At 46.5% G+C, this 13390-nt stretch overlaps 1 protein-coding gene across 3 annotated transcripts; it reads right to left on the minus strand.

Annotated features, from left to right (window-relative positions):
• Nucleotides 1-262: 262 nt before the first annotated feature.
• MUL1 (mitochondrial E3 ubiquitin protein ligase 1) lies at nucleotides 263-9533 on the minus strand. 3 transcript variants are annotated; one of them, XM_003891256.5, is made up of 4 exons: nucleotides 8954-9533; nucleotides 3966-4053; nucleotides 2822-2942; nucleotides 263-2218 (listed from the first exon to the last, which is right to left on the minus strand). In XM_003891256.5, exons 1-4 carry the CDS (start codon nucleotides 9071-9073, stop codon nucleotides 1489-1491), a joined length of 1059 nt encoding a protein of 352 aa, XP_003891305.1. In that variant the 5' UTR covers nucleotides 9074-9533; the 3' UTR covers nucleotides 263-1488. The 3 variants fall into 3 exon arrangements, with proteins under 3 accessions (XP_003891305.1, XP_003891306.1, XP_017813334.1); XM_003891257.5 differs by having other exon boundaries at nucleotides 8666-9533; XM_017957845.3 differs by having other exon boundaries at nucleotides 8573-9070.
• Between the last annotated feature and the right edge of the window lie 3857 nt (nucleotides 9534-13390).

Here is a 13390-nt window from a genome sequence, read left to right on the forward strand (position 1 = left end):
GCCTGTTGGGACAGACTTCAAAGACGGTCAGCAAGTCCAGCTATAACCTGCGGGCGGGCTGTCCAGATTCCTCCCTGGGGGCAGGCATCCCTGCCTCCGCATCACACCATCTGGGGGAGGCCCAAACCACTACAGCCAAGGAACAGGACACAGAGGCCTCAAACTCCCCACCTTTCTCTCCACTGCGGCGGGGATTCAATCTCATCCTGAGAACGCTTAGGCTTAGCCATTTAACTCTTTTTAACAAGCAACAGGCTAGCACTTGGTTGCAACATGTTTAATTTGTGCTGTTCACACTGGACACTGCACCGTACTAGTGTCGGCCCCTGACGGCACCCCTTCCTCACCTGCACAAAGGAGGACGAGATATGAATATTCAAAGGCAGAAAAGGGCTACAAAAAAGAGCTGTGTATGTGACCTCCGACTACTCAGAGGCGGGGGAAGACAGCCCCATTGGTCTTGCACTCAAAGGCTCACCAAGGACAGGTGAGGGACAAATGGTAATACAGGGAGGGGGTAACAAAAGGAGAAGCAACATGAGTACACCAAGATGTCAACACTGCGACAGGCTGGATGAGGGAGCCCTGAAAGGCCGTATGCTCAGGGTGCCAGCCGGCTGCTTTTCCTTGTGACAGCCTTGCAAGGAAGCTTTGAGGCCAGGACACTAGGCCAGCGGCGTCCACACTGTGTCCTTCGGGAGGCGAAGCCTCTGCGCCTCATTCTCCAGGAGGGAAAACCAGGGACCACCCCTGAGCTTTCCCAAGTGGTAGCAGTTCAAATCAGGGCCAGCGGCGAAACCAGGAGGGCTGCCTGACCAACTGCCCTTCACGCGATCTCTCTCCAATCTGTTGCCCGGGGCCCCAACCATTTGGGCAGAAGCAGATGTGCTGACTTCACTTTCTTTTGTCCTCTACACACATGTGCAGGCGTTTAAGAGGCAAGCCGGTGAGGGAAAAGGAACACAAGTTGACCCGCCCAGCCTGACAATTCTGAAGAAAGACTATTTCCCGGGGCATGAGGAAAAAGAAGAAAAGCTGCGGCAGAATCTCTTTGGAGGCAGCACCCAAGGCATCCGTTGTACTCAGGGCCCAGCCTTTCCTCCCCTCTGACTGAGTCCTCCACCAAGTCCACAGCAAGCAACAATTCACCAGAAAAAAAACAAAAGACACAGGAATAGAAGGGCTGCTGATCACTGACTTTGGTGCCTAAGCGATGAGGCGTTTTCAGTCACACTCGCACTGATCTGGCTCCTGGGAGGAGACGCCACGGCACCCTCCCAGGGCGAGGCTCTGATTCTCAGGCCCCACATGGACAGGGTCCCCATTCAGGCGGGAAAGGCAGCATCTTGCCACTGGAGGCGTGGGTCCCTCAATCATACCTGGAGGTGACAGCTACCCCCGCCACTGCTCCTTCAAAGGCCTTCAGATAAAAATCCCTGAAAAGGGGGCAGGGGAGCTACCATGCCAAGCTGTGCAGCTTCCAAACCATTAGCTGTTGTACAGGGGGATCACCCGGGTGATCGCCTGTCTGCAGATAGGGCACTTCTTGGGCTCTGGCAAGGCGCGGTAGCACTCGGTGCAGGAACAAACGTGCCCACACTCCAGAAAGACGCAGGACTTGAAGCTGCTCAGACACACGACACAGGCGCTCTTCAGACTCTCCCTGTCCTCGGGCTTGGCCCGGCTCAGCAGCTGGGCCTCATGCTCCTGGAACTCCTCCTGCATCTGCTTGAGGCGCAGACGCTCCTGCCGCTGCAGATACTGCTTCCGGAGGATGAAGAAGAGGGTGGCACATGTGGCAAAGCCAAAAACCAGCGCCAACACCTTCCAGAGCCTGACGCTCGACTCTTGCCTCTGCAGCAGGCTGTCGAAGTCCTGGCTGCTTAGATAGTACTGCATGCCTTGTTTGGGCGGCTGCAGGCGGACAGAGTTGTTGTCCAGGACCAGTTCGCCAACCCCCGTGAGGGTGGCCCCCACCTTCAGCATCTCCTCGGTCTCCTGGATGCCTTTGGGCCGCTCACCGCTGATGTAGTGGCCGATGACATCGGTGAAGGACTGAATCGAGGGGTGGAACTTCTCATACACAGTCTCTAGGCCCAGATCCACTGAGTCCAGGGGCTTCAGCACTCGCACGGCCACATCCACACCATCCTGGTGGGGCACCAGGTCAAAGGGCACTGTGTTGGTCCTCTGATGAATGATCTTTGAGCAATCATTCCTAGAAGAATAAGAGAACTAAAGATACAGGGTAGCAAACAGCAAACACCCAGGCAGAGCTGGAGATCAACTAAATGCAGAAGACAGCGTAGAGTCTGAAGTAACCAGAAGAAGACAGTAAGATCACTATCTACAGGTGGGTCCTGGGGCGATCTCAGTGGGCAACAAACACCGCCACAGACTACGGAAACCATTCATTTCCCTTTCCACTGTAAAACAAACATCTAAAACAGAACCCACTAGGACCAGTTGGAAAACTGGTATTTCATGTGATGGCACAAAAGCATTTTAGGAAATACTGAAATCACTGATTCAGTGGTTCTCAAACTTCAGTGTAACTAACAACAGATTCCAGGTGCCTGATCCTGGAAATTCTGGTTGGATAAGTCTGGAAGGGAGCCCAGAAATCTGCATTTCAACAAGATGCCTAGGTGATTCTGATGTAGGAGGCCCACAGGCTACACACAAGAATATGACCTGCATTTAAGAGACTGGTCTTCAACCTCTCTCAAGAGAAGCTAAAGACAATGCAACAGCACCCACAACCCCGGCATTTGAATAGACCAACTATAAGGGTTTTGGCCAGTGGAGAAGTGATACATACCAAAGGTGGGTGGTTCGATTCCACACCATCTTGTGCTCCTGAAGTGTCAGGCGCTGAATTACCCCCTTGCAGTTTTCCACAAACTGGCTGTTAAGCGTTTCTTTAACAGACCGTACAGCTCCTAAGTGGACACAAATTCTATTATTTCTAAAGAATTTTTCTGTCCTCTCCTTTCAGATAGTTTAAAATGTGTTTTCTGGTCTGGCACAGTAGTTCACAACTATAATTCCAACACTTTGGGAAGCCAAGGCAGAAGGATCACTTGGGGCCACGAGTTTGAGACCAGCCTGGTCAACACAATGAGATTCCATCTTTACAAAAAATTAAAGTTAGCAGGGCATGTGCCTGTAGTCCCAGGTACTTGGGAGGCTGAGGCAGGAGAATAACTTGAGCTCAGGAGTTTGAGGCTGCAGTGAGCTATGATCACACCACCATACTACAGCTACCTGGGTGACAGAGTCAAGACTCTATTTGAAACGGAGTCTCACTCTGTCACCCAGGCTGGAGTGCAGTGGCACAATCTTGGCTCACTGCAACCGCCCCCCGGGTTCAAGTGATTCTCCTGCCTCACCTCCCAAGTAGCTGGGATTACAGGTATGTGCCATGACACCACATCCAGTTGATTTTTGTATTTTTAGTAGAGACGGGGTTTCACCATGTTGGCCAGGATGGTCTCAAACTCCTGAGCTCAAGTGATCAGCCCACCTCAGCTTCCCAAAGTGCTGGGATTACAGGCGTGAGCTACCACGACTGGCCTCAAAAAAAAAATTTTTTTTAATTTAAAAAATGTTAAAAATTAAATGTTTTCAGTTGACTTTTGCTAATTAATCAAAACAATGACATTCTGATCACCGTAAGTCACATTTTAGAAGCACTCTCCCAAGCACTTTGCATGGATCACATAATCTGTCTTATAACAACCCTATAAAGGTTAAGTATTATTTTCGAGATCAGGCAACAGTGGTTCAGGGAGGTCTGGTAATCTTAGCGATCACAAAGCAATAACCCACGTCTTTCTGACCCCAAAGTATGTTCTGGACCATGGACCCAACACCACAAAAGGCACTTAACATGAGCCAAGATGATCTTTATGAATCTTTTGGAAAAAGGAAGTTGTTTTCCATTGCCCTGTAAGCAAACATACCTTCTATAACAGCATAAGGCACACATTTTCCTGGAGCTTCTGAAAGAATACTCTTTAAATCTTCACCCAAGTGAACTTTTTTAGCTCCCTAAATACAAAAAAAAAAAAATTAAATAAATTGGCCATTGAACACTGACACGCTCAGTCAAACTTACAGGCAAAAAAAGAAAAAGATTCTATTTTTTTCATGTCAGGAGAATACGGAAATTGGACAGGAAGGTAACTACAGAGAATCAGATTTCAAAGCTGTGTACATCAACAGGAATGGAGCCATGCCTGTGCCCTCTTCCATCACTGCAGAGTGGGGGTGCCACATACATTCTTTTTCCAGTTAACCAAAACCTACACTCCTTTTCATGTTAAGACTTTTTAGTGAAAATATAAAAGGTACTAGTCAATTTACATACCAGAGACTGATCATCATTCAATCTCTTCTTGACAACACAGAGTTATGGTCCAAAGGATTCAGGTATAAAGTACCTAACCTACTGTCTAGTGCATGGCAGTGGTCTGAGAACTGGTAGGTGTTGTTATTAACATTACCACATCTTTACGAACCAATGCCCTGCATTGTGTGTTATTAAAAAAACAAAGCCTTTGCTTCAACAGGGCAAGACTGTTAACTGGTGCCAAATGCCATTTTACATTTATTTATTTATTTATTTACTTATTTATTTTTGAGCTGGGGTCTCACTGTTATACCCAGGCGGGAGTATAGTAGTGCAATCATGGCTCACTGCAGCCTCAACCTCCCAGGTTCAAGCGATCCTCCCACCTCAGGTCCCCAAGTTGCTGAGACCACAGGCATGCACCACCACACCTGGCTAATTTTTTTATTTTGCAGAGACAGAGTCTCCCAATGTTGCCTAGGCTGGTCTTGAGTTCCTGGGCTCAAGTGATCCTCCTGCCTTGGCCTCCCAAAGTGCTAGGATTACAGGTGTGAGCCACTGCACCCAGTCTGTTCTACTTTTTGCCTTTTTCACGGTCATAATTAAATGAGCACGGTTCCTTCTGCTGCCGTCTTCCTCTAACAATCCCTAATTCTCCTCTGCCTTCCAACTCAGAGCGTCCAACCCACTGCATTTGGGAAACCAATCCTGTTACTGCTGTTTCAAAAATAAGAGAAAAGGAATAAAACCAACAATTATTTCCTGAGCATCTATGTGCTGGGCACCGTGCTGGGTGTCAGAGATTCAGGGACGAGTAAACGACCACCTCTGCTTTCAGGGTATACCCAAAAACAGCTCTTAAGGATGCCAGATTCAGTAACCTCTAAAGATGAGACACCAGATGTATATGAAGGTCACTCGGAGTTTTAGCTACTGCTACACAGTAAATGACAGGAGCAAGGTCAGTCAAAATTTCTTAGCCACTTACACTGTGAAGATCCGAAATGACAGCAATAACAACTAACAATGTACTCATTTATTATCTGTCTCCTTCCACTAGAATGTTAAACCCTAGGAGCGCTTGGACATGGTTTGTCTCGTTCACTGCTATCCCCCTAGTGCTGAGAACTGTGCCTGACACACAGCAAGCATTTAATACATTATTTGATGAATAAATTAATGAATAAATAAGCATTTTAAATATACTGTGTACCAGGCAATATGCTAGGCACTTTAAATGCATAAACCACTAATGCCCACACCATCCCTTTACAGCAGACATTATTATCACCAATTACAGATAAGGAAACAGGCTCAGAGAGGTGAAGTGATTTGCCCAAAGTGAGACAGCTAGCAAAGTATCCATCACAGAATGGCCAATTCGAATTTTAAAGGGGGAAGAGGGAGAATATGATCAGAAAGACCTGGAGTTTAATCAAGCTCCAATGGATCCACTGTGGCTTGGGACAACTTCATTTATCTGAGTCTCAGGTTCCAAAACTGTAAAGGACAGGGAAAATGCAATTTCACAGGATTTTTATGTGGGTTAAATGAACTTTAAGGTGTGAAAGAATCCAGTCCAGGGGCTGGCACATAGGAGGCACGCAATAAATATGCATTCTCCTATGAGAGATATACAGGATAGGACACAAGCCCCACTCTGGAAGTTTTGTCATCTGATCAAGAAAATAGAATCTAGGACGGGCATGGTAGCTCACACCTGTAATCCCAGCACTTTGGGAGTCTAAAGTGGGATGGCTGCTTGAGGCCAGCAGTGCAAAACTAGCATGGGCAACTTGCAAGACCCCATCTCTATGAAAAATAAAAAATTAGCTGGATGTGGTGGTGTGCACCTGTGGTCCTAGCTACTTAGGAGGCTGAGGCAGGAGACTAGCTTGGGCCTGGGAGCTCGAGGCTGCAGTGAGCTATGTTTGTGCCACTGTGCTCCAGCCTGGGCAACACAGTAAGACCATGTCTCAAAAAAAAACAGAGCAAAAAAGAAGAAAGAAATAAACGACAGGAAGGCAGGCCAAGGAGAAAGAAAAGGAAGGAAAGGAGGGAGAAAGAGAGGAAGGAAATAGAAAATAGAATATAAGATATTAAGAGTCCCAACTCTTTTTCCAGGAAGGGGCTATTTCATCCTCATTTAGGAACTAGTTGGCAAAGGTTGTTGTGTTTTTGGTTTTTGGTTTTTTTTTTGAGAAGGAGTCTCGCTCTGTCGCCCAGGTTGGAGTGCAGTGGCACAATCTCGGCGCACTGCAACCTCCGCCTCCCAGGTTCACACTCCTCCCGAGTAGCTGGGACTACAGGCGTCTGCCATCACACCCAGCTAATTTTTTTTTTTTTTTTTTTTTTTTTTTGTATTTTTAGTAGAGACAGGGTTTCACGTGTTAGGCAGGATGGTCTCGAACTCCTGGCCTTGTGATCCGCCCACCTCAGCCTCCCAAAGCACTGCGATTACAGGCATGAGCCACCGCGCCCGGCCCGGCAAAGGTTTTACGGTCACCCAAAGATGGGACCTAAAGAGTTTACCGCTTCAAAGAATCCCACTACCAGCCAACTTGAGGCCAAAGTGATCTGGAGTCAGAAAGTGAAGTATCAGTTACACAGAGCTAATCACTTCAGGGTTAACTTGATTATTTAATCAGGTGACACACAGGGCAGCTGGAATCTCATTATAATGCCACTGCACAGCAAATCCAATTGTCTCCTAACTTAGCTCTTTCCAGATTCCAAAACTCCCTTCATAGCAGGGATTTCACACATTGGTTTCTTTTTTTTCTGAGATGGAGTCTTGCTCTTGTCACCCAGGCAGGGGGAGTAGCCCGGCCCACCCATTAGTTTCTAAACCCTTACTGAAAACAATCTGATAATGAAGTTAGTCAGGTTTAGGAATCCATCTTTCATATAAACATCAAATTAGGTTAGGCCCTTAGCTCTCGTATTGTGAAACTTCAGCCAAAAAGAACCCACAAACATTTACTGAGCATCTACCACTTGCCAAGTACTGTGTCAGAAGCTAGAGAAAAGAGAATGGATGAATAAGAGCCTGTCTCTGACCTAAAGAGGGCCATCTCTCTGGACCAGTCAGAGAGTCACAATAAAGCAATGCCAATCAGATTAAAATCCTACCCTTGGAATCAAAATACCTAAATTTAAGTTTCAAGCTAACTAGTTGTATGGCCTTTCCTCCGAATCTCAATTTTCTGATTTGCAATGCGGTGGTAACTGCCATTTTATCTACTTCAAAAAATTATTGTGGGCCGGGGGCAGTGGCTCACGCCTGTAATCCCAGCACTTTGGGAGGCTGAGGCAGAGGGATCACCTGAGGTCAGGAGTTGGAGACCAGCTTGGCCAACATGGCAAAATCCCCTCTCTACTAAAAATACAAAAAATAACCGGGCGTGGTGGCAGGCGCCCTTAATCCCAGCTACTCAGGAGGGTGAGGCAGGAGAATCGCTTGAACCCGGGAGGCTGAGGTTGCAGTGAGCCAAGATGGTGCCATTGCACTCCAGCCTGGGCAACAGAGCGAGACTCCGTCTGAAAAAAAAAGAAAGAAAGGAAAAAATATGTATATATTGTGAAGAAAAAAATAAAATCAAGATGAAAATGTGGCTGGGCGCAGTGGCTCACGCCTTTAATCCGAACACTCCGGAGGGCCAAGGCGGGGAGATAACCCGAGGTCAGGAGCTGGAGACCAGTCTGGCCAACACGGTGAAACCCTGTGTCTACTAAAAATACAAAAAAAATTAGCTGCTGCAGTAAATCCCATTACCAGGAGGCTGAAGCAGGAGAATCACTTGAACCCGGGAGGCGGGGCTGCAGTGAGCCTAAATCAAAGGCCACTGCACCTGCAGCCTGGGCGGACAGGAGCAAGACTCTATCTCAAAAAAAATAAAAATAAAAATAAATGCAAATGTGTTGTGTAAACCGTAAAGCACAGTTCAAAAAAGAGCACCATTTATTTAAAAAAAAAAAAAAAAAAAAAAAAAAAAAAGCTGTAATATAAAAAGGAAGCGTCTGTAAATCAAGGAGTGGAGTGGTTCAGTAAATGGATGTCTGCACTTGCTGTTCCCTCCATCACCCGCTAGATATCCGCATGACTTCCCTCGTCTCTTCCTGGGCTCTGCTCAAATGTCACCTTATTTAAGATAGGAGATCCCCCTTTTTCCAGCATTCCATGTCCTCTCCCCTACCTTACTCTAAAGCATTGCTTACCATCTGTTACACTGCCTGATTCACATGTTTGCTGTCTAGCCGTATTGAAAAGGAATTTCCACAAGGGGAGGGACTTTCATCTGTTCTACTCACTGCCTGGCGCATCGCAGGTGTTCAATAAATACTTTTCGAGTAAAGTAATGAAGTCAAAATTCATTCTGAGTCATAAGAGGGACTTGGGAAAAAAGGAGCGGAGCAACCGTCATCCCGAGCCCAAATCCTGCCCCGCGCTCCTCCATTTACTGGCTGGATGACATCCTTCAGAGGCTGTTTCCTTTTCTGGACAGTTTCCGACGGTGGGGCGGCCAAGGTGAATCGCGGGCTCCCCAGGACCTGGGACAGAGATGACCCGGCTGAAGCCGGGCCGGCTCCAGCACTGACCTTGAGCTCTTGGGAGACCCGGGCCTTCTGCCGGTACACGGAGTACAGGGCGGCGGTGACCACAGAGGTGGTGCCCAGGAGGATGAACTGGCACAGCGAGGGCCGCCCCCCGTTCTCCATGACGGCGCCAAGCCCCGGTGGCCGACTGTGACGCAGAGGATACGCCCGGTGACCCCCTACTCTCCACCTCCTTCCGACCAGCACCGCACCCCCTGGACAAACCGGACCGAAAACTCGAAATCAGTCGCCCAACGATGACGCACGACGCCGGAACCGGAAGCGGGGGCCAGGGGGTTGTAGAGTGAACCGGAAGGTGGGGTTGCCCGGGTGACAGTCAAGCTGCTGCGGCCTACGATGAGATCCTGTCTCCCTAGCCGGGTGTCGGAGAGCGATTGGGGAGCTGAGCGACCACCCACCGCTCCATGGCCATCCTCTTCGAAACGCGGCACACTAGCCATAACTGACTCGCCCATTGCCCTCGTCTCCGTCCCTCTGGTTTCCTGTGGTTACTGGACTGTTTGATGGGTTATTCCATATCTTCGCCATTAGATTGGCAGGAAATAAAATAATTGTGTATTAAACTCTTATGAGTAGTATACGTTTAAGTTTCAGAGCAAACCCTTAAGACTTGGAACTTATTCTAGCCACTTTACAGATGAGAAAACTGAGGCCATAGAGGTTAGGGAATGATGTGCTCGAAGTCTAGTGAGTGCTAGAGAGGTTTACGCAACTCCAAAGCCCTCAACTCTACCCTAAGAGGGCAGATTATATCACCAAAGGAGCCCCTTAATCTGCCATCACCACATAGAACAACATATTTATTAAATAATTACAACTATGTTGAGTGCCTGTTATGTGTCAGGTTCGGGGAGGGGTGGGAAGTTTTGCAGGCACCGTCCCATTGAACCTTTACAACACAACTATAATGCAGATTACAGATGAGGAAACTGAGGCTCAGGTAAGTAACTTGCTCAAGGTTATACAGCTAAAAGCAATAGGGATGGGCGTCAAACCCAGGGGATCCTTCTTCAGAGACTGTTCCCTGATCTCTGTAATGCATCTCCTTTCTAAAATTATCGGAGATAACCCAAATCCTTCTTCTAAACATCAGCATTCATTGAGCTATCTCCTACAGGTTATGCTTTAATGTTTTTATTTGTTTGAGACAGGGTGTCGCTCTGTCGCCCAGGCTGGAGTATGGTGGTGCAATCACAGTTCTCTGCAGCCTCCCACCCCGGGATCCTCCCACCTCAGCCTCCCCAGTAGTTAGGACTAGACATGCATGCCACACCCACCTAATTTTTTAAAAATTTTTTTGTAAAGTCAAGGTCTCACTATGTTGTTCATGCTGGTCTGGAACTCCTGGGTTCAAGCGATCCTCCTGACTTGCCCTCCCAAAGTGCTGGGATTACAGGCGTGAGTCACCACGCCAAGCCTAAATTCTTGTATTTTCATGTTTACATGTATGAGTATTTATGTAGGGAGAATTTCTAGAGGTAGAATTGCTAGGTCAATGGGTGTGGGCACTGTTAATCTTGATCAACATTGTCTAATTTTTCTCCATAATGTCCAATTTTACATTTATGAGCAATATGTGGGAATTTCTTTTCTTTTCTTTTTTTCTGGAGACAGAGTCTTGCTCTGTAGCCCAGGCTGGAGTGCAGTGGCATGATCTCAGCTCACTGCAACCTCCGCCTCCTGAGTTAAGTGATTCTCGTGCTTCAGCCTCCCAAATAGCTGGGACTACAGGCATGCACGACCATGCCCAGCTAATTTTTATATTTTTAGTAGAGAGAAGATTTCACTATATTGGCCAGACTGGTCTTGAACTCCTGATCTCAAGTGATCTGCCTGCCTTGGCCTCCCAAAGTATTGGGATTACAGGCGTAAGCCACTGTGCCTAGCTGGGAATCTCTTTTCACCCACACTTTTGCTAACAAACTTTTTGACAAGTTCTATTAAAAATTTAAGGTTAGACCTCATTTTAAGTTTGTGTGTGTGTTTACCAAATTCATGATCATCCCTTGGGTTGAAAATCATCAAAGATATCTCAGGGTGTTAACAATCTAACAATTCTAACTCTATGCTTATAAAAAGTAATTCTTATATGACCCCAATTGTATTTAAGGAATGGAGTTTTAAAAACTGTTATATATAACAGGCTGATTTAATAAAGATATTTTACTTTTGTGGAGCAATCTGCAGTTTTTAGACACATCATCTGCAGTTTTTAAACACATCTTACCTAGTGACTTGATTCAATGTATGTAAAATGTGTCCCGCCAGGCCCAACATTGTTTTTAATAACAAAATAATGAAAGTAACCTAAATGTTATCAATAGTAAATTGGCTGAATAATTTTTTTAAATATGTGTATGTGTGCATAGTCAGGCGAAAAAGCAAACTGCAAAACTAAGGAGGAACCCCATTTATTTTCAAAAGGAGAGAGAAGAGTATACTATATATATTGCATGTCTCCAGAAGGATTCACAAAAAGCTGATAATAATTGGTTCTTTCCATAGAAGGGAATGGGGTGGCTAGAGAACACAGAAGGTGACTTTTCACTCTGTTGTATCTTTTGAGTGTGAATGTACAGCATATTTTGAATTAATAAAACTAGAATTAAAAAAAAAAAAAAGCAACCAGGTGAGGTGCTCACACCTGTAATCCCAGCACTTTGGGAGGCCAAGGCGGGTGGATCACCTGAGGTCAGGAGTTCGAGACCAGCCTGTCCAACATGGTGGAACCCCATCTCTACTAAAAATACAAAAAATTAGCTGGGCATGGCCAAGCGCTGTGGCTCACGCCTATAATCCCAGCACTTTGGGAGGCCAAGGTGGGCAGATTGCCTGAAGTTGGTAAGTCGGGAGTTCGAGACCAGTCTGACCAACATAGAGAAACCCTGTCTCTACTAAAAGTACAAAATTAGCTGGGCGTGGTGGCACATGCCTATAATCCCAGTTACTCAGGAGGCTGAGGCAGGAGAGTCACTTGAACCCGGGAGGCGCAGTTTGTGGTGAGCCAAGATCGCTCCATTGCACTCCAACCTGGGCGACAGAGTGAGACTCCGTCTCAGAAAAAAATATATATATATATATATGCTATTTACTTCACAACCAACAATTACAGAGAGCCTCCTGCATCCAAGATTCTAGGTTGGGCATTAGGAGATATACCTTATATGGCAAGCCTCTTCCCTCTGGTTGGTTAGGGCCTTGTGAGGAGGTTACAGATTGTCTGAGGTCCAATGAAATTAGGACAACCAAAGTGCCACCAGCTGCCTGCAGTAGGGAGGCGCTGTTTATTTCCACCAGGGAAGGAATTGGAGTTCTGTTAACAGAATGGAGGGTGGAGTGGCTGGGATGGAAGTAGGAAAGCCTTTCATGAAGAGGGGGAAAAAGACAGCAAAGGTACAAAGCTAGCAAGAGTTGGCCCAGTATAGCTGGAGCCCAGGATATGCGACAGAGAGCAAGGAGCAAGTAATTGAAAAGGAGGGTTGAGGCCAGATCCTGTAGGTCCCTAAATGCCAAACCGAAACTTTAAACTTCATCATTTTGGGGACGGTATCCAGTAAAGCTTTTTGAGGATCAGCAAGGGCACAATCTAACCTGTTTTTTAAAATACATATATAATCAAAATTCTTGCATCCTTAGGTTACAGCAAGGAAGGGAACAAAAAGGGGTCCTTAAAAGAAAATGAGCCGAGTGCTCCATTGAGATAAGTTAGGGGTCTTTGCTTACAGGTTCTGACTATTTGGGGCCTCCTTGTTTTATTCTCTGGGCCCTTTTATGAGTTCCTTGGGAGCTCATTAAAGCCATCACTCTTAAATGACACAGTGTGGTTTTAAATAACCCTTCCATTTTTTTGCCAAAGGCTGAAATCCTTCATTAGCTATGCTGAGCACAGTCCTATTGGGACAATCTGAAATTTACATCATGTGGACCTTGTTAGGAGCGATGAGAGATGGGCAATTTCAGCTGCAGCCAGATGTCCCTAGAGAACCATTCCCAGCCTGGAAGGCTGTCCTCACTGAATCACAAGTTAAAGATGAGCCTCTGACTTCAAGAAAGGGAGGTAAATTCTTAAGACAGGAGGCAGAGCTTCCTGGGAGAAACAAAGTTACTAAGGACAATGCCACTGGAGGCATTTCACTTTAGATTTAATTCAGATTTCCCTTCGGAGGAGCAAAAATTCCCTGTGAGTCACTGGGTAAATGCCTCTTAGGCATTCGCCAAGGTCCAGGGACCAAATAGGTATGAGAGTGGCGTCTTAGCACCTGCACTGACATTGCCCAGATGCCACAGGAAACAGGAAATGAAAAAGATGTTAATAATAGCATCAGGTGGTCACTCAGTTTCCTTCCAGAACATTCTCTTGGGAGACTCCCTGACATAAGAATTATCCAATACAGTGAGCACGTTTTTAGTGAGCATTTA

The sequence above is a fragment of the Papio anubis genome, chromosome 1, assembly GCF_008728515.1.
Source record: "Papio anubis isolate 15944 chromosome 1, Panubis1.0, whole genome shotgun sequence".
Lineage (NCBI taxonomy): Eukaryota > Metazoa > Chordata > Mammalia > Primates > Cercopithecidae > Papio > Papio anubis.

Coding starts and splice junctions, on each gene's coding strand:
- MUL1 (XM_003891256.5), bottom strand. CDS start 9,073: ATGGAGAACGGGGGGCGGCCCTCGCTGTGCCAGTTCATCCTCCTGGGC. Junction 4,054..8,953: donor GGGTCTCCCAAGAGCTCAAG/GTCAGTGCTGGA, acceptor TTTTGTATTTAG/GGAGCTAAAAAAGTTCACTT. Junction 2,219..2,821: donor AATCGAACCACCCACCTTTG/GTATGTATCACT, acceptor TTATTCTTCTAG/GAATGATTGCTCAAAGATCA.